This window comes from Melospiza georgiana, chromosome 2 (genome assembly GCF_028018845.1).
Source record: "Melospiza georgiana isolate bMelGeo1 chromosome 2, bMelGeo1.pri, whole genome shotgun sequence".
NCBI lineage: Eukaryota > Metazoa > Chordata > Aves > Passeriformes > Passerellidae > Melospiza > Melospiza georgiana.
In genome coordinates this window covers 5,032,239-5,053,314 of record NC_080431.1, presented here as the reverse complement: position 1 = coordinate 5,053,314, position 21,076 = coordinate 5,032,239, and the positions used below count along the sequence as shown (strand labels likewise).

Sequence of the window (21,076 nt, the reverse complement as noted above, 5' to 3'; positions counted from 1 at the left end):
GCCCAGCACTCAGCCCCAAGCACAGGCACAGGACTGAAGGAAACTGTGCCACTGCAGCCCGGGGAGTGGAGTTTGATGCTCTCAAAATGGTGCCAAAGGGTGCTGTGGCAAAGCAGAACAGGCGCCTCTCCTCAAGCCCTAGGGTGGATCTCCTTGCTCATCCGCACCCCCACCAGCTCCAGCCCCAAGCCTGATCATCCCAAAGTTCCTACAAGTGGCCCCATGCCCTGCCCCTCCCCAAAAGCAGCACAGTCAGACCGCAGACCCATCTGGGGGAGCAGGTCAAGTCCATCTCTGCATGTGAAGACTGCAGGCAGTGACAAGGACATGTGCTTGGCTAGGGAGCAGCTTGGCATTACCAGCCGTGGCAGAGCCTGTGGAGCAGCTATCAAACCAGCAGGTAACCAAGTGGGGCCTTGGGGAGGAATGAATGCATGTGTGACCCAGAAAGGCTTTTTAAAGCCCAGAAGCCATACATCTGCCAGCACATACAGGAAAGGCAAGGATGGAAAAAGCTGGGAAGCTCACAGCCTCCCCGGTCCAGCCAAGGCTAAGGCAGAGACCACCAGCTGGGATGTACCACTGGCCTGGAAAAACAAGGCTTTCCCCAAGAAACAGAAACCATGTCAGTGTAAAGAACAGCAAGAAACAAATGTACCCCCCAAAGCAAAATGCCTCACAAACCTAAAACCAGAAACTTTCCTGCAAAAGCCTGAAATGCACATAAAAGTTCTGCACCAGAGAGAAGAGGGGAGGGAGGAATAAAAGATTCGCAGCATGAGTTGTGCCTGCTGTCAGAAAACAATATACAGCTCACTGATCGCTTGTAAATTAAAATATGGAGATAGGATCACTGGAAGATAAATTCACTACCAAGCTACACTGCAGATAAAGAAATAAAAAAATAACATCCAGAGATATTTAATCAACTCCTCGTCAGAAAGATTTCAAACAAAGGAGTGCTCCGTCAATTAGGAAAAAAAAGTAATTAAATGCACTCGAAGAGCAAGTTGTAACACACACAGCAGCACCACACACCAGCTCCCATGCCATGCTAGAGGCTGGATTTCCTGAGATATTTCTTCCCTCACAAAACAACTTGGCAGTTTTGTGCAGTTGCACACTCAGAGCACAACTGCACCCTGTAGTGCAGGGCTGACTTTCACACAGCCTGTGTTTGACTTGGCCATTTTCAGCAGCTCCTGCTGAAAATCTCTGCCTGCTGGGCAGGCACAGATGAGCTGCCTAGGCTGGTGTGAAGTGTCATTTTCTTGCCACCCAGAGAGCAAGCTCTCCAGACAGACCTCAGCCAGGATCAGGAGATATTTTGGATACTGGCACACCAGCCCTGCCAGTGTCAGGTGCTGCCCTCCATGCAAAGAGAAGTCCCCTGTGAGAAGGACCCAGCTGAATTCATCCAAGCATTAGCTCACTCCACTCACCTTTAACTGTTCCCTTCCACTGGGCTAGCTTTCTGCAGGTGTACTAAACTAAACTGTGGCAAAGCAGCACCTGTGCCAGCACAAGGAATGGACAGGACCATGCAGCCAGCAGCCCACACTGGAGATGAGGATCACCTCCTTCTGGGCAGCAAAGTGCAAGGTCAGCTCCACCTGCAGGAGTTGACTTCCCACCTGGGAGCCACTACTACCACATCCTGGGAATGGCAACATTAAATTGCAGCTGAAGGTACCATTTCTCCAAAACTGAATGCTCATGGATGATGCTGCTTCCATAACTAGTGAGTACAACTACTGCTGGAAGAACAACCCAGTGAAATGAGCCATCTGTCATTTCTGAAGAAATTGTATTCTTGAACTTCTTAAGGAGTAAGGACATATTTCAGCATAATGGGCTACAGATCCATCACCATCTGAACTCCCTGCTTCTCTGTTAATTGGGACAAGGAACACTACAGTAATTTTCTTTAGCAGCATCCCAAATGCCTATTTAAGAAAATAAGATGGCCTTAAGAGAAAACTTTTATGTAGACATACATATGTTAAAATAAAAGAACCTGAGCCACAGGTTCAGCATATTTGCAGACATTTTGCTGTAAGGAAGCAGATCTCAGGCTCAGTGAACCCAGGAATTCAGTCTTTGACCAATGTCAGAACATGCAGCTTCTCATGCCAGGAGATTCCTCAGGATACAGAGCACAGAAAAATGGTGCAGGTGCCATGTACAGGGGTGGATTGCCAAAGGTGATGCTTGGGCATATGGGGAGGGACCCCTAGGCTGGGCACTGCTCTGACTGGAGGGCTGATAGGGCAGCAAGAGCAATATTGTGCTGTTGCAGCACTGAGCCTGCTGGCCCCAAGGCCACTCACCTCACGGAGAGCTGGGGCTCCGTGCAGAGACTGGGGCAGGACAAGAGTGGTCAGCACCTGGCTGCAAAGCTGCTCATCACCTCAAATCTCCCTCTCCCTCAAGGGCTGCCCCTGCTGACTCTGCTTTTGAGATCTTCAAGGGCAGGAGGAGGCACAAAGCTTTAGAGCTGGACACCATCTAAGTACTGCTCACAGCAGAGTGTTTTAGTCCAAGAAAAGCAAACAGAGAATCGATGAGAAGCTAAAGTGTGTGGAGAGAGAGAAGCTGTTCAAGACAACATCAAAGAAGGTGCATGTGCACAGACTGCAAACAGGCTGACACCATGGTTTTGTACATCCACACTGCAAACAGGAGTGGAAAACTGCTCAGGAGATATCAAAGAGAGAAAGCAGAGAGTACTCTGAAACGGAAGTGAAAAATTTGGATCTACAAAGTAACTATGGAGAGAGCTAATCTGAAGAGAGCAGTATAGCCTGGATATGGCCCAGGTCTCCTGGCACTGTCAGTCTTGTCAGGGGGCTGAAAAGAAAGACTGCCTGCCCTAAGATCAGTGGGCACATAAAGAGCAGGCTGAGTCAGGTTAAGGTCCCACTAGGTGCAAGGATGCATTCCCACACTCCTCACCTGTGTGTAATGCATCCAAGATGCTTCATCCATTCAAAGTTCAACTTCTCAGGTCACACCCCTGGGTGCATTTTCCAGGCTGGAGTCCCAAGAGAAACCTTGAACATAACTGGCTGCAATCAGCTCAACACACCTGGCTCTTACAGAAAAAGCTCTCACAGAAAAAGCTGCGGAGAAGCCAAGCAGCACCACTCCCAGAAGGAAAACAAATGCAGGGAGAGGTGAATCACATCTCTGACCCCACAAGGCCAGTGTCACCATCCCCAGTACAGCATCAGGAATGCAGCAGCACATCCAGCACTAGCTCCCTCCCTGCTGCTTACACCTGAGAGGACAGGGATGTTTAGAGGAGGGAGTGATGGCTAAACATGGAGAAAAAGCACCCCGGGGTGCTGGCCTGGGATAAATAACTGTACCAAGAGGTGACAGTGGAGAATCTGTCCCAGAGGAGCTGGCAAGTGCGGCAACAGAGCTCCTCAGGGCAAATGGACAGGAGTAGGAGATTACCTGGGGTACAAGGTAGGAGAATCAACCCTACCTCTGCTATCTGCAGAAGAAAAAGGGCTCCAGCTGGGTCACCAATGCAGGTCCATGCAAGGGGACAGCTCTGAGTCATGCAGCACTGAGCCCCTTCATTTCGTGTGTTCAGTGTGCTGCAAGGAAGGAGCAGCAGCTCTGAGGAGGAACAACAGCTCTTACCCCACTGGCAGTGAAGGGAAAGGAGCAAAACCTCGAGCACACAGGGAAGAGGAGACTGCTCTGTGCCACAGCCACTGCTGCTGAGGAACAGGCCTCTCTGAGCTCTTCCTGAACTCCTTCAGCACTCAAGCAGGAGTACACCCATTTGCCAGATGGAGCAGGCAGCTGTAAAGCAGGGAAGCAGTGCTGTTCCACAGAGCAAAACCACTCTGGGATCAAGCAAGCAGCAAACTTCAGTTTCCAGACTTCACTTCTGTAAGGAAGTTTCCAGCTCATTAACTCTGCTTGCTTAACTTTATTGCTGGATGCTGCCAGAAGCAAGAAGTGTCAGGTTCAAGCAGAGACTTTGTGGCCTTTGAAAAATACTTGTTTGAACCTCCACTCAAGAGTCTGGTTGGTATTCCACTGGCCACCTATAGTACAAAAGGCATCTTTCACAACCATGCCTGAGAGGATTCCTTAACCATGGAAATTACTAAAAATTACTAAGATGAGATGGAATAAAGGCATTAACAGAAACATCTGAGTTAAGGAAAATTTCTCACTATACTCCACAAATGTCTTGCTGGCTAATTATTTGAAAATCAGTCCTCCTCTCTCAGCATTAAGTGTGCTATAAAGCAGACTCCTTTTCCAGTTCTCCTCTGCCTCGTGCCCTCCTCATCTTCCCAGCATCCCAAGCCTGCACAGTCACAACCATCCACTGCCTGGCTGCTCACTGAGCCTTCAGAGAGAAGGAGGAACATGAGACTGATCAGTGTCCCTGTGGCTGCCATGGATGGGCTTGGACAAAGAGGTAAGAGTCCTTCATTCTCCACTCGTTAGGTTTCTCTGGCCATTAGTTAGTTTCTGCTAGCCCAGCACAGCCACTCTCTGGTTTCCTGTGGAGAGCAGAAAAGCAGCACAGGCCTCTGCACCCACCTGAATGCAGGGCTTGAGGGAGAGCACAGCTCTGGCTCACCCCACTGCTAAAGTAAGGTTCAGGAAGAAGCCACCTCCAGCTCCTCCAAGGCCAGCCTGACAAGCCTCCATCCCCCACTCCATGATGGTTTCAACTTGACAGCTCCTAATAAACCAAACTTTAAGAAGCAGCCCCTGGAGAGCCTCTGGAAGATAATTAATGCTCTAATGAAGAGCATGACTGCCTTGTTTGCTCGACGGCTCCCAGGTCAATCAATCTGCTGTAGACTGGCTTGCAAAAAAGCAGTGAGGAGCCCAGCACCCCTGGAGTCTGCTCAGTTATCATCCCCTGCCATCCCTCCTCCCATGTTCATTACTGTCAAAATCCCAGCAGCATCAGGACAGATTTATAGAGGCGATTGCAGCTTCTCCCTGAGCGCCCGATCCAGATTTAGTCACGAAGGAACAGGACAGGGGACAACACAAGGATGGAGGGGTGGGGAGCTGCATGAGCATGAAAGGGGTGAGAAGGTGCTCTGAGGGTGTTGTGTGAAAGCCCTGCTTTCTTACTCTGCTGTTGCCAGACACACTCTCCAGCACTCAGACCCCAGGACTTTGCTGAATCACCCCCCCATCTGTGCTGCAGGGGAATGATAAGTGCAGTAACACACACAGTGACAACAGCAATTTAATACACCAGCACAAATCTGCCCCAAGCCTCCTTGCCAAAAGAGAGAGCACTCTGCAGACACCCAAGCCTGTCCAGACTGCAGCACAGCCCCTGTTGTGCACTGTCTGCTGCCCTTGTCTGAGTCCTGCAGACCACATGGACAGGCACTGCTCCCAGACAGTGCCTGCTGTCTCATCCCTGGACACCTGGCAGGGAGAAGCAAGAACCAAGGAGGAGATGGGAACAGAGCCTGCCTGACAGTCCTTGGGTCTTCCCCTTGACCTGTCTGAAGCTATCTACCACCTTCCTCCCTCAGGCAGGACCCAAAGCCCGAGTGCTGCGTCCCCTCTGTGCTGTGCAAGAAAGGGGGCAGGGAACAGTGAGGTCAGCTGGCATCTCAGTGAGCACTGAGAGCTCAGCCTGAATCCAAACGTTTCCAGGGTCACTTGGGTTCAAAAGGAACCCCCTGCTTCCCCTAAAAGGTACCTCTGCTTCCCCTAAAACCCAAGGAAACTCTAAGTGCCAGGGAGCCACCATACATGTCCTCTCCAAGGACAGGACACAGCTAATCCTGATGGATCGCTCAAATATCAGCCCACTAAGCCTTCCATGCTGGATGCTGTTCTCAACCTGGAAAGGGGCAAGGCAAAGGGCAAAGCAATGTCTCCAGATGGGAAAATGGTGGTGAACCCTCAGGGGAAAGGGATTATGGCCTTGGGGATGACAGACCCAGATTTTCAGACCCAGACCAGATACCACAGCAGAACGAGAGCCCCAAACACAATTAAATCTCCACTCCTGCACATGGGGATCACTTCTAGTTCACACTGACTACTGTGCATGGTCTCCTGCCAGCTTTGGTTTCAGAAAGCAGCTGGTGTGAACTTATTATTCTTCCCCTTCTGCTGCAAGAAGAGCTCACCAAGAAAGAAACAACAGGTTCTCTGAGAGAACCAGAGCAGTCCCTGGTCTGACTGCCAACATTTCATTCATGGAGAACACCAACCACCCGCTCCAGGAGGCTGCCTGGGACACAGTAACAAAACACAGAGAGGGTGTAGCCATGGTGCTGGGAGAGCTCTGAGGAGCCCCTCTTCTCTTCCATCCCCACTTGTGAGCCATAAAGCCTCAAACAGTATGCAAGGCTCACTGAACTGACAGCTAAGATTTATTTTGGAGTCATTTGCTGAGCAGCTTGGGAGACAGGGAGAGGTGAAACCATGGAGACCTGGACAACTTGTTCTGTTAAGGCATCACTTGAGTGTTACTGCTGCCAGAGCATGGTTTAACTGAGCTGCCTGCCACCCTGAGCTGTGACACACAGGCTCTCTTCCTGAAGCTGTTATCAAGGATTTCTCTTTCCCTCTCTGTCTCACACACAGACAGGCATGCATGGGGCTGTGAAGAAGCATGTTACTCCTGGGACCACATCCATTCACCACTGCTTCCTGAGGAAGTAAGGTAAAATGACGAACATCACCAACTCGACCTTGCAAGCAGTAAAACATGTATTACAAGGCAGCATAATCAAGATAAATGGAGAAGATTAAACTGGAGATGAGGGCAAGGGAGAGAGAGGGAAGAAAAATGATGGAGGGCTCATGAGGTGGCTCAAGCTCATAGCATCCCCTGAGTTGTCTATAGACAGGGCTGGGGAAGGTGGAACAGGGATACTGATGGGAAAAACACAAAGCCCAACCAGCAGAGACCCTAGGAAGGAGTCCTTCTGCACAGGAACACAAAAGGAGAACTCACATGCAGCAAGGACCTGAGCAAACAGTCTTGAAGGTGTTAAAAGCCTCACTACAGACACCAACTCCATCCCTAAGGCCAAGACAGCAATACACCATTCAGCTCAGCAACAGCCCACAGCTACCATGGCCACATAAGTTTGCACTTTCATGCACAGTAGGGACACCACCAATATATCAGTGACAAGGCCTACAGAAGGCCCCTCACTCACTCCAGTACAGGGACAACACCTTGTAGGTTTTCTGACTGCCCCTGCCATGCCAGGCGCCTGTTGCTTATCTGTTGCACACTCTGTGTGGGCACCCATGGCTGTGGAGACTTTCAGCCAAAAGGGCTCAATTTCTGGTGAGGATGAAAATCAGGCTCTTTGATCACCATCTGTTTTTGAAGGTGCCTCCAGCATAGAGAGAGATGCACCCAGTTATTGGACCAGAGCTGCAGCACCCACCTATGGTGCATGGGCAGCTTTGGTGGCAACACATCTCTCTCTTTGATCCTGTTTGCCCCATTCTTCTCCTCTCTTTTCTGAGTCTGCCCTGATAAATGGAGGTGGCACAGAGTTAAAACCACCTGTACCTTTGAATTTAGCCCTTGGAAAAACAATTACCAACTTTATATGAGGATGCACAATCCAGGAAAGTTTAAGTAGAATGAGAGTTAGTTTGTTACAAGATAGAAAAGCAGAATTTTGAGTTTTTAGAATGGGAGTTCAGAAGCCAAGATGGAGGGATTTGGGTGTGCCTTGTCCTTCTTCTTTCTTCTTCTTAGCCTCACCTTCTGAGTGATGGTGGCACATTTGGATTGGTTTAGAGTAGAAACACACTGTCTAACATAGATGATAGGTATTGGAAAATTATTGTAAATAATGTATACGTAGTTTTTAGTATAAAAAGATAAAACTGCCTCTGAAGTGGTCAGTATGCCTCAACTTGACCTGCCAGACAAACCTCAGCGGGTTGGAGAAAGAATGTATTAGCTAACAGCAAATAAACAACATTGAGAACAGGAATAGAAGAATCCTGACTCCTTTGGCTGCCAGGCTGGGAAAAGAGACTCTCTAACACATTCCTGGGTGATCCACAGAGACTCTGAGAATACCCCATCCCCTCATCCCCCCTCCACACACCCTCGGCACTCACCTGGCCGCAGGACCCTGATTTCCAGCAGGTTGGAGGTCCTGTCCGCCAGCCTGGTCCAGCTGCTGTTGTAGTTCTTCCTCCAGAGCTCGGCCACGCACTGGTACTTGCCGGCCTCGGTGTCGCTGGCGCGGCTGATGCTCAGGCGCACGTTGTTGCTGGACTCGGCCTTCTCGATGGCGGTGCGCGTGCGGAAGGCCGCGGCCCTGTCGCCCCACTGGACGCCGCCGTCGCGCGTGAAGGTGACCAGGTCGTGGAACTCGGTGCTGCCCGCCGGCTGGAAGCGCCACGTCACCGACACCGGCACCCAGGACGGGTAGTGGGGCTTGATGATGCACTGCAGGTCGAAGGACTCGTTGTAGGTGACGCCCGGGGTGCGGGAGATGGCGGTGACGGCAAACCCGGCCTCTGTGGGAAGAGAGGAGAGGGCTTTGAGACACACCTGCCTGAGGGGGCCCTGCTGTCAGCATGCAAAAGCCAGCGTGGTCATCCAGCGGTGTGATCAGCCACGCCAGTTGTGTCAGCTTCTCATTTGCTATGGCCAAGTGAGGTGAAAAGCAGAGGCAAAAACACACAAGTGGTGACGGCCTGAGCAGCAGTGACGGCCTGAGTGAGCATGGGCTGCAGCCATAGCAGGATTGCCCTCAATTTCTGCCCAGAGGAGTGAGATCCCCTGAGACACAGCCTCTGCAGGCTGCCAAACCCTGTATGGAAACACAGCAGCACAATGGCAAGGGAGAGCACCTTATGGCAGAGTAGCTACTCAGCAGCAGCCCCCTGTGATTAACATCCACCTCTTGGGCAGGGGGTCCAACTCTGTCCCCCTACCCAGGTCTGCATCTGGCTGCTGCAGCTGGAGGAAGAATGAGGAAAGCAAGATGTAGCAGCCTTCAAAACATGCATTGTAGAGGTGCCAATGGTTACAAAACCCCAGGATGGAGGCAAACTGAAAGAAAAGCTGGTTGCTCCTGTTCTTCACACAGCACAGCTTTTGCTCTCTTCCAGATCACAACTCCAGGACAGCTTTATGCAGTTATTCTCATGTGTCTGCCACTCTGCAAGCTGGTCAATACACTTTGACTTGTTTAGCCCCAGCACTCTGTTTGCTTAGAGGAGTTGAAATTAGCAGTCTACTAGTAATTAAAGAGTAACATTTTCCAGTTAGCCAGTCAGGCATACATATTCAGGCAGAGTATTTCCGCTGCTCATCTGAACCAAGCTGCAGAGAGAAACACATTCTTCTCTTCCAATCACTTCAGTGTGGCCAGCAGACTCAGCAGGGACCTTGTTTTCTTCTGCCAATGTCCCCAAGAAGTGCTCCCCTCCTCAGAGGCTCCAAATGGGCTGACAGTTCCCCCTCTCCCTGCAGCACTGACCACCCCAGCTCTCAGCAGAGCTGCCACTGCTGGAGGAGACCCCAGACAGTGCAGAGTCAAAAAAGGAACATCTTCTGGATCAGCATGGAGCTTCAGCGTGCCACTGGCTCCAAAAGATGAGCCAGGAGCTCCCTGCTGCAGCAGGCAGACCGGGCACAGCATGGAGCCCACCAAATCTGCTCACTTCCAGCAACCCCACGGCGTCACCGTGCCAGAGCTCCAGGACCTGTTAATTACTGAGAAAACAGGTCAATCTTCGGGATTAAAGCCTCTCACAGCATGTTCAGTGATTACCCAGGAGGGCAGTGTGAGACCCAGGCTGCCTCCCCTGCAGAGCTGTTGTGTCTCAGCCCCACATAAGTCCTCACCTTCATATCCCTCAATAAGCCCTCCTGCCCCAGTAAGCAGGCCCAGCACAGAGAAAGCCTGAGCCAGAGAAGGCCCTGGAAAGCCAACTTAATTTCACCAAGACCAGGTGACTTCATCAAGTTTACTCTCCAGTTGGCCTGGGCAAGGAAGCTTCATGAAGTCATGCAGAAGCCAGGTGTGTTTCTCAGGTCTTCAACTCCATCAACATCGTCATGGCACTTAAATTAACAAACAAAAGCCCTTCTTCTTTTGGGACTTGGAACAAAAAGCATAAAAATGGATTGATTTTCTGTAAAACCTCCCTAAAAAATACATCACTCCCTCAACCCCTCCTTCCGTGGCCAGACTGGGACTTAAGTCTGTGCCATGCACTCAAGAGCCTCAGAAGTTCAGGAACATCTGGTCTCTTCTGCCAGCACATCTCTCTCTTCTGGCTGCTGCTTCTGAACCATCCTGTGGTTAGATTTGTGGGTTTTAACATCATCAGTTAAAGAGTTTCCTACCCCAGCAGACTGGCAAACAATGAGACCTTAACTTGAAATGTGAGTGTCACTAAATTTACTGCATTTTTTTTTTGAACAGCAGTTTCTGAAGACATAAATCTCTTTTGCTTTTTTCTTAGTACCCTGAATTTGACTTTCTCAGGACATTTCAAAAACATGAAGCTGAACAAAAAAACCCCAACCAGATTCAGCAGCAAAACAATACCCAATAGTTTCTCTACTGTATTTTTATGAGGTACTTCAGCTTTGCTAGTTAAAGAGACCTAGGAATTTCTTAAGCCTAGGCAGAACATGCTCAACAGCCGGTGACTGAGGAGCAGAGGAGGTGAAACAACCTTTCCATCACATCTTCTGGAACTGCTGTGCACTTCTGAGCATCTTAAATTTTAACAAGAGTAGAAGTGACACATTTTAAAATTTCAGTGCTCAATCTCAAGACTTTTACAAGTGGCAAAGTAAAGGGAAGGGCTGACACTTGGGACTTGTAGCAGGACAAATGCTGCTGACCTCATGAGGAAGACACCATTGAAATTAGATGAGAATCTTGCTTTAGTTCTTTACAAAACATCCCTACCTGCTTTTGGAAGCTATACAGAAAAGATTTCTAACTCCAGACAAAACAGCCTCTGAAAGCAGGTCAAGAGTAAAGGAGAGAGAGGAAAGGAGGAAAAAAGCAAGATTTTCATCAGAATACAATATGACTTTGAAGTCTGGTCTCACACACATCTTGTCAAAGCAAATACTTCAGAGTACCAGTAAGAGCCACACAATCCCCACCCTCCTGCCAAAACTCCCATCTCAACCTTTCAATAGAGCTCCCTGACTGTCCTAGCCTTGGCATTCTGAAAATCAGTGGCCTCATAGAAGCCGTCATCCCTCCTTCAGCCTTCTGCAGATCCCTTTTGGAGCCAGCCCAAAAGGACCAAAGTAACTCACAATCCACATACAGTGTCAAACTCCCTACCTGCCCTCTCCTAAACTGATGTGGCTTCACTGTTAGAACAGAGGAATCCCTTGGCAGAGCAGAGTACCAGCTGCAGTGATCCCAGGTCCTGGTTTACTTTGGTCAGGGACAACATTGTGGTTCTGGGCCAGCAGCTCAGTGCCTCCCTGCAGAGACAGCGAGGACCATTCCTGACTCATGCTTTCTGTCAGAGATGCTCATCATTTCTGCTTTGTGGGCCAACAGATGCCCAGCATTCTGCACTCCTGATCAGGTGTGGGCAGAAGTAAGGTTTACCCAGGGTAGGCAAGGAGGCTTCGATGTCCATGGGCTGCCATTGGAGCACCACCACTGCACTGACCAAAACCCAGCTCCAGTACTGGCAGGACACACCATGGCACTGGCAGCTGCCCTCCTCTGAAGGACAATGGAAGCCCTATCCCTCTCCTCAGCCATACCCTGCCCTGCTCCTGCCACAGCCACCCCTCACAGACTTTGCCCCCACACACAAGGGCGCATGCAGGCGTTTTGCACCAACCTACGAGGAGCTGCGGGCAGCCTCTGGTGCCTCCATTTTGCCGGCAAGTACAGGCAGGAGCACTGAGAACAGCCTCAGTGATTTGCAGGTGACCTCCTGGGGGACGGCCAGGCACATGGGGGACCGTGGCCCCAGGGCCCCCCACGCCTCAAGTACTCACCCAGAGCAGTGATGGACACCGGGGTGCTCGTGTGCCGCTCCCCAACCATCTGCCACTCCCCATCCAGCGTCCGCGTCCACTCGGCCACCCGGCACTCATAGTGGCCCTCGTCCGCCTTGACGCTGTTGAAGATCTCCAGGGTGAAGGAGCCGGGGCGCACCTGCTCCACCTGGATGCCCCCGTAGCTGCTGCGCTCCGCGTAGGCGGGCCCGGGGTGCAGGGTGCCCTCCCGGTCCAGACGCACGATTTCGCTGCGCCGGTTCAGCTTGTCCACCAGCTGCCACGCGACCGACAGGCGGCTCTGGGGCCCCAAGCCCGAGCGCACGTTGCAGCCAAAGCGCAGGCTCTCTCCCTCCAAGACATTGGTGGCGTTGTTGATTATCTCCAAGGAGATGCTGGTCTCTAAGGGGAGAAACGCACACACACAGGGGAGATGACACACACTCGCCACTGCTCGGGCTGCTGGCCAGAGACGCTTTCCACCAGGTGCAGGAGACTGCCCACGCGTTTGGGTCCAGGCACGTCTTAACCTCACGCGTGACCACATCCAAAAACAGCTGGTGGGCAGCGAGCTGCTCCTGGTGACTTGCACACTCAAGGCAGGTGTAGGCCAAAGCTGGGAGAAATCTCTGCCTGCGGCTCAGGAGACATTGCCGTGTCTTCTGGTCACAGGTCCGGGATGGGATCTCGGCAAAACTTGAGGGAATTTCTGTTGCTACAATATGCACTGCGTGCCAACTGGCTCTGCCAAAAAAAAAATGCTTCCAGCACCCTGTGGCTTTTTCAATTCACGTCACCATGATCACCATCTTGCCACATTCATTCCTACCAACAACTTTTGGGAGAAGCTCTCCCAAACTCCCACTTTAGGTAGCTATCACTGTTTGGTAATGTTCAAATAAAAACAACTGGCGTCTTGAGTTTCCCAGAGGTGTAAGGCTTTGTGGCTGGCTTTTCAGAGATACTGAGTGCTGGTTACTCCTGCTGCCTTCCATCACAGTTATGGACACTTAGCACCCTTAAAAAAAAATCACGTTTGTTCCTACAGCTGGTGATTTATCAAAGGCAAGAATCAAATCTGCCTGAAAGGTGGCTGGGTCTAGAAACAATATGTTTCAGAAATTTGTCCACTGCAAGATTGCTAGCTAGACTGATTTTCAAAGCCAAACAAATGAGACCAAATATTGGTAGGACAGAAAAGAAATAGAATTTCTTTTGGAGAAACGAGGAGGGAAAAAAAAAAGCTAGAGGAAAGGGCTGTATTTCCCTACAAATCTCAGAGATAGAGGCCAATAAAGCACAAAATCCTCTTGCAGCAACCCTCTACTTGCTCCAAGCCCACTGCCACTCCAGTGGTAGCCTGGGCAACCCATGCAAGGCTCACCATGCCATGGCCACCAGAGTTTCAGAGAGCAAAACAAGGAATGAGTCAGTGGAATCTCTCCTCTCAACCTGTTATTTAGCATGTTTCTCTCACAAATATAAAAGACATTCAAGGCAAGCCTCCAGCTGTTTTCACCAGAGCTGGCGGACCACACAGTGACCAGGACAGAGCTCTGTGCTCAAGAGCACTGCAGCTCAAGGAGCACACCTGGTTTCTTCCAGTACAGCTGTCTTGCAAGACAGCTGAATCACCATCACATAACAGCCTGCAGGAATCTAGCAGTTCCTAGGCCAAGCTGGTCTCCCCACTCTGCCTGCTGAGTACTTCACAGAGCACCCAGCTCCCTGCAGAGCAAGGCCAGGAGCGAGATGTGAGGAGCAAGTCACAGGCTGTCTCTTGTACCTTCAGCTCAGGAATGGAACAGCCAGCTTGGTGTCATTACAAAGTGGGGGCATGACTCCCCACCTGTGAACCTGACACACACCTCTCCTTTTCATCCCCTTCCCACCAAAAGAAATACATCTTGCCAGCAGGGATTCCAAGCCTGCACAGCACATGAACTCTTATCCTCCCTCTCCTGTACTGCTGTGGTCTGGGCACATCACATCTTTCCCAGCTCCCTGCCCAGTACAGCAATGCCCTCAGGAGGGGATGGGCACGCCCCTACTTACTGAGTGGCATGACAGTGATGGGGATGTTCTTTGGCCTCTTGCTCTCCTTGTCGATGAAGTCTCCGGTCACGGTCTTCTCCCGCTCGGTGACGCGGCAGTTGTACTTGCCACTGTCCTCCAGGCGCAGCCGGTAGATCTTCAGCACGAAAACGTTGTCGCTTTCCTTGGCCACCTTGAGCTGGCCCAGGGCCTCGCGCTGGGCAAACTCGTTGTTGAGCACCGGCACGGCGTTGGGGCCCAGGCTGGCGATGAGGGAGCTGTTGAAGGCCCAGGAGATGGAGAAGTAGCGGTCGGGGACGTTCTGCGCCTCCAGGATGCAGCGGAACTCCACCGGCTCGCCCACGATGTACATCCGCTTCTCCGTCTCCAGCCGCACGCTGAACTCCTTGTCTGGGGAGAGAGACTCGTGTCAGGATGGCAAAGCACACCACGACAGCCAGCACACCTCATGTCCTCATGTCAGGTGCTCACAACTTGCTACTCCCTGCATAGCCAAGAGCACTCAGACAAGCACATCCAGAGGTAAAAAGGTTAGGGACTCGTTTTTGCTGTGGGAGACCAGATGGGCTGTGCTCACACTGAGCCACCTTCTTGCCTATCAAGCAAAGAGCAAGCAAAGGCTTCCTCAGTCACATCCCTGTCCTCCAGGTAGCAGCTCTGGAGCATCCATTACCACTGTGGAATAGGACCTGCTGCCTAGTCCTACTCTCAACCCTGCTCAGCCAGAGTCAGGAGGCAGAATGTCCCAGAAAACAAAGAACTCAGCCAGGGTCTTTAGATCCTCAGCAGGAAGCTGTGCTGGGGGCTAGAAGAAGAATTTTGACTTGCAAAAGGACCTTGTGCCATACAAAAGCGCTTGCTGAAATTTTTAGTTTTATTCCCTGTTGTATCACTCTTATCTCCTAACTTAACAAAATCCTCACTGTCTGTGCTAGCATCAAGTGTTTAAAAAGTATGTTTTAGATTCTGTGCCAGCCCCAGATCCCTGACCACATCAGGAGACAGGGCTTGCCACCCAAGCCCCTTTGCTGACACTTCCCTTGGCTGCAGGCAGTGCCTGGGCCCTCCTTTGCCCTGTTTCACCCTGCCAGCAGCCCCCTAAGCGAGGCAGGTGGCAAAACAGGGATCCAAATCCCAGCCACCTAACCCAGCACAGCCCCTTTTTCCATCTCCTCCCACTGCCCAGCCCAGGGAGAAGAAGCAGAGGAGACACTGACCAGTGGCTTGCACGTTGACGATGGCGCTCTGGGAGCGCTTGCGGGTCATGGCGTACCAAGAACCGTCCGGGTCCTGGATCCACTCGGCTGCCTCGCAGTAAAACTCGCCCTGGTCTGAGGGGTGCAGGTTGTAGATGGTGAGCTTGGAGGTGGTCTCCCCAACCTTGTCCAAGCGCACATCCCCTGTGGCCTGGCGCTGGGCGTAGGCGCTGCCGGCCCGCAGCACGAAGTCGCGGCTCAGGGAGATGATCTCGACGGGCGCCTCGCCGCCGCGCTGCCGGTACCACGCGATGGAGACGTGGCTGTGCTGGGCTGTGCTCTTGGACACCTCACACTTCAGCTCCAGGGAGTCGTGCTCCACCTTGTTCAGCGTCTGCGGGATCGCTGTCACCCGCAGCGAGTCCGGGATCACTGCAGCAGAGCAGATACAAACAGCCCAGAGTTAGCAACGCCAAAATGCTGAGGGCAAAGGCCAAACACCTTAAGAGAGCTGGGGGAGAAGCTTCTTTTCACAATTACAATTAAATACTAATTGTGTTAACTCACATTTAGCCTCTAGGAAGAAGAGAACTGTCCCCAAAGCCCTTGGCTGGGAAAGACCATGACCTGTAGCACAAACTCCAAATGTGATGCTTAAATTCCTGCTCAGTGGGCCCCAGCAACTGAACAAGGTTTTCCATCATGCTGCAGAGCAGCACAGTTTATTGCATCCATTTCCCATCAAGGTATTTTGTCACGAGGAGCTTCTCCTCCATCATGTGCCCCTCAGCATGGTCTGTGACCTCCCTCTGCCCACATCCTTCAGCTGCTCCTCAGCCCTGGTATGGTCTTCATCCCTCCTCAGTCACTGCTGGGGCCAAGCCAAACATACTCAGTTCCTTTAATCTTCCCTTATAAAAAAGTCAGGAGATCCAATTCCCGTCTCCATAGTTTATATTGTTTCCTCTTTTAATGACCCCCTCAGGCCAAAGGAAGGAGTTTCTGCATTCTGAGGGAACTGGGTCCTCTAAGGGCAGCAATACAATTGCATCGTGACCAGTGCTCACTCCCAGGACACAGCCAGCTCAAGGCACTTGGTAGTAAAACTGCTGGCTGCTTTTCCACTTGATTAACTAGAGGAAAGGAAGTAAAGCTGCTAAAATCAGGATGAAACTCAAAAACTGCAGCCCTCCGACCTTGCTTGGATTTAGAGAGAGGTTTTACCACCAGAAGATGAGATTTTTTAATAAAGAATCCTTTCTAGACTTTGCTGTCTCAAGGAACATCACGTGGAAAGAAGAATGTAAACCTTCTCCCCAGCTCTGCAGGCAAGGCAGTGTTAGTGAGCCTGCTAATGCCCACGGTTTTGCCACATACCAGTGGAATATAATTAACATATCTCAGTTTGGTTTCATTGACAGCTCTGGATGGTTTGACAAAATTAGCTGAGCTGCCAGAAGCTGCATCTGTTCCATTCAGGCACTGCTACAGAGAGCAATGAGCTGCAGTGAAGACAACCACTGGGATTATTTATGGCAGAAAAGTCAAAATCAGAAGAGGGCAAAGAAAAAAAGGAACAAGCTGGGAGTAAATGAGAGGGAAATCTTCCCACATCCAGTCCAGATGGGAGCATTTCCTTTTACTACATGTTCACCATCCAACCTACTGCCTGCCATGAAAAATACCTTGTAAGGCTGCTTACACTGCAGGTCATTGTCTCTGTCCCTTTCACCACCACACCTTCTACTCCCTCCCTTCCCCTCATCTCTCTCATTGGAACCCCAATTCCCTGCTCACTGGCAATAGTTTCTGGCCAGGATCCTTCTTACCTCACCTTTCCCCTTATCCTGACTCCCCAACAGTGGCAACAGCAACAACCAACCTTGCCAATTCACTGTACAAGAAGCTTCAAACTTCTCATTTCAAACCTTACTGAGTAATTTTCACACATGCACAGCTCCCTTCTCTCTGCCCTCCAGCCATGGGCTCTTACAACTTCTCCTGTGTTATTTAAATAAATTAAGCCTCATCATCAGCTTGCTGGAGTGACTTTCCTGAGGAGATGCTTTGAATGCAGAGCCTCTGTGCAACAGTTTATGGGGTGAAAGCAGGTACCTGTGAAGGACATGTGCCTGTCCTCTTTCCCCTGGTCTGAGAGCCCTGTGTACCCCACCAGTTCCCTGTGTGCCCCCCAGCCCTGCTCAGCAGCACAGCTGCTCTCTGGGTAAGCACAGGGAGCTGCTGACCCCAGGAGCCTGTCTGGCTTTGCAGGACAAGCCAGGTCATGCTCCAAGAGGGGACAGGCACTCGGCCTGCCAGACGTGGAGCTGCCCACTTCCCGGCAGCAATACAATACAGACCCAGCCTGTCTGAAGGCTGCATCTCAGGCAAGCCCTTATCACACCATTCCCTGAGCAGGCTGCAGGCTAGCACAGACATAATTTTGCCAGCTGGAACCATGACTTTGTATTTCCAGGTCATAACCCAGCTGGAGGGTTAGCATCCTTTATCCCACATAGGCATGTTTTTGCAAAGTGCACTCCTGGAGAAAAGTCAGGAGGTGTCAGCGTGTGGTTAACGCTGTAATTTAACTGTGGCAACACCTGACACACTGTGCTGCATTCCTCCTGCTACTTCACTTAAAAAAGCCAACCAAGATCCTCCTGGTTAGAGGAACTGCTGAGACCTTTTGGGTTGCACACAACCTTCAGGCTGTTGTTTTACGTCAGCATGGCAGGGACAGATATTCAGTCAGTGCCACCTTCCTAACCAGGAGGACTTGACACTTGCTTGATAAATGACAGCCCAGTTTCCCAAGGATCAGATGATCAGGGAGGAACAAGCCAGAGCCCAGAGGTGGATGGAACAGCAGAGAGGCTCTGTGCCTCACACCATCACTCTCATGGTTGGCCAGTGATGCACAGAGAGCTGTTTATTTACACTGTAAGATGTGCCTCAGTGCTGTGCTCAGTCGGGGGGAAGCTGGCAGAGAAGAGAAAAAATGCAATTCCCAAGGCACAGACTCCACTGGCCTGCACCAACAAGGGGTAACTGAGAGGGGACCTCATCAAAGTATGCAAGTGTCTGAAGGGCAGGGGTCAAAGTGGTGCTGAGCAGGAGGAGGAGAGAAACATGAGGAAACACTTCATTTCTGTGAGGATGACAAGAGCACTGAGACAGGCTGCCCAGAGAGGCCGTGGAGGCTCCTTCTCTGGAGATACTGAAAAGCCTTCTGAACACAACCCTGAGTAATGTGCTTTGGGGCACCCTGCCCAAGCAGGGAGATTGGACTAGATACCCTTCAGTGGTCCCTACCAATCTCACCATTCTGTGACTCCATGTGACAGGAGAGCTACAGGCTTAGCCCTTCAGGCTGGAGCAGACTAGGGATGCAAGTCCCAGGGAAAAAAGGGAACACCAGGAAGGTGCTCACCAGGGCAGGACAGAGCATGCAGGATGTGCATTTTTGGAAGAGAAGCTCCTCCCAAGCCAGTCACCCTGCTCAGGTGGCACAGACATCAGTTTGCATTTCAGGACACGAGTGAGTCTCAGCACAGAGCCCACCTGGGAGCAGCCAGCCACCCACACTCATCCTGCAGCCACCTGCCACAGGAAGCACCAGGGCTTCTGGGGACACTCTGCAAGCTGAGCTCCACCTGAAAGCAAGGACAAGCTCAGATGAGAGTCACCTCCCTGCATGAAAGGGAGCAGAGCCACACATGAATCAGAGCCAAGTGGGATGCTGCAGGACACATCCTTCTGCTCTTTGTTTCTCACCCAGCTCCTGCCTGCTTCTCCTTTCTTCTCTTCTCAATGTGCCATCCAGGCAGCCTTCTCTGCACTTCCCCCAGCATCCAGCCTTGCTTCCTCCTTGTCCCCAAACACAAGTCCATCCCTGCAGCTGTCACGACCCTCTGCAAGTGTCAGTAGAACTCCCTTCTCTCCAGCATCAAGGTAAGGTTTGGCAGCAAGCAGCTGGACAAGGAGAGGAGTGACTGAAAAGCAACTCCTGGCAGCAAATCCACTGGGCTATCATCCCTGAGCCAGTCTCAGCTGACAGCTTTGAGCTTGTACTTACAACACTTCAGAGCAGGGAATACAGCATTTCCTGTGAGTCCCCAGGCCACTGGTCACTGCACGGGGTGCTCACAACCACCACCACGTTTTGAAAGCTCCTGAAATATTAAATATAAATATTTCCACTAGAGGGTGTCAGGGACTCAGCCAGGGAGAGTCCCAGGAGGAGGAGCTCAGAGCTGCTCCCCACCGTCCAGAGCAGCCCTCCTCAGGAAGCCTGCACACCCAGCTCCAGTCAAACCCGCCTCAAATGCACACACCTCAGTAACACATGATCAGAGAGAACTCGGTGAGCTAATTATGGCTGATTCCGGGACAAGGAGCTGGCTTACAGTCTCCCAGAAAACAGGCAGGGAGCAGAGACTGGAGTTCCCAGGTGTGCACACCTCAACACACTTTTCTCCAAGCCCCAGGACAGGCTCCAGGCTTCCAGCAGCTCCCAGTGCCATGCTGAACTCTGCCCACACACACAAGGATGATCCAGGTGTCTCACCTTTCCTCAGGCTGCCTCTGGTTCATCCCTGGGTCTCCAAAACCCCAAACATCTCCAAGAGGTGGGTTATGAAAGCTTTTATGAGCCAACACAAAGCAGAGATCTACCAATGTTTTATCTACTCCCAGGCAAGGCAACAAAGCTGCCTGAGACTCCCTTTCCTTGCTAAGGGATGCAGGAGGAGCATCAGGCTGGGAGCCAGAGGCTGGGGAAACAATGCTGTGAAAATCACTCAGCACCACAGCAGCCTTACACTTCAGGCTCTTCAGGAGTAAAACAACTCAGACAGGCTACCCAACACAGCTGGACCATCTCAGGGCCACTGCAGAACAAGCAAAACCCAGCAATCTCTTCTTCTCTCAGATTTCCTTACAGCTGTTACCCACTGATACACTTCAGAGACACTGGTGCTACCCTGTACCCCCAGCTGCCTGCTTCATGCCACCTGGGCAGAGCTAAGCTTACCAAGGATCAGGTGTGAACTATTTAGGAAGAACAAACACGTGTATTCCCTACCCCTAAGAAGCTCTTTCTGGATAAGACACACACCCTGGATTTTGCAGGGAATTAGTGCAAAAGCTAGCTTTCCATCTGCCCCATAGGGATCACAGCTCAGCACCAACAAACCTTCCAAAACAAGATGCTCAAGGGGAACAGCAATGCCAGAGCTACCCTGGTGAAACCAGAGGCAAGCACTGGGAGGCACCTGAATGGCAGCAAGGGTGGGAATATGAGGAGCAGGAACACAGCACTTTGTTGTTAGACTCTGTAAAATCTGCTAACCCCTCTGTGGCCACCAAGCCAGCCCAGGGAAGGAGGGAGCAGACACAGGAGCAGCTGAAGGGCTCTGTTTTCTCCCTGGCAGCTCTCAGGGATCCATCCCTCCCCCACAGCACTATTGATTCCTATTCCATCCAGGATCCAGGTACGTGTGCAGGCATGCTGTGGGAGGGAGGGGGTGCTGGCAAGGCAGGAGCAGTATCCAGATGAGCAGTGTGATGCTCTGGAGCCCTCCTGCCTGGCAATCAGCTGTACGTGCTGATCCATACCTGCTGCAGCACCAGGCACTCCTCCCTGTCAGTCAGGAGCATGTGCAGTCCCTTCAGCAGGGAGCAAACACACACACCCTGTCACACTGCAGACCCTCAATGTCACCTTTGCAAGGGGGGAAAAAAAATCTGAGCTGATCATGCCACTGGTAGCATCTCTTTAGCTTGTTTTAGTTTTAAGTACCAGCCAGAAACTCTCAGGTGG

At 51.4% G+C, this 21,076-nt stretch overlaps 1 protein-coding gene across 1 annotated transcript in view; it reads right to left on the bottom strand.

The window, feature by feature from the left end:
• Window positions 1–21,076, bottom strand: part of IGSF3 (immunoglobulin superfamily member 3) — a 92,781-nt gene that overhangs the window by 16,800 nt on the left and 54,905 nt on the right. Inside the window, exons 3-6 of the mRNA XM_058045016.1 lie at window positions 15,274–15,684; window positions 14,057–14,446; window positions 12,002–12,403; window positions 8,116–8,520 (exon numbers count right to left, since the gene is read on the bottom strand). Of these exons, the coding sequence (XP_057900999.1) occupies window positions 8,116–8,520; window positions 12,002–12,403; window positions 14,057–14,446; window positions 15,274–15,684 (1,608 nt within the window). The remainder of the gene's footprint in view (window positions 1–8,115; window positions 8,521–12,001; window positions 12,404–14,056; window positions 14,447–15,273; window positions 15,685–21,076) is intronic.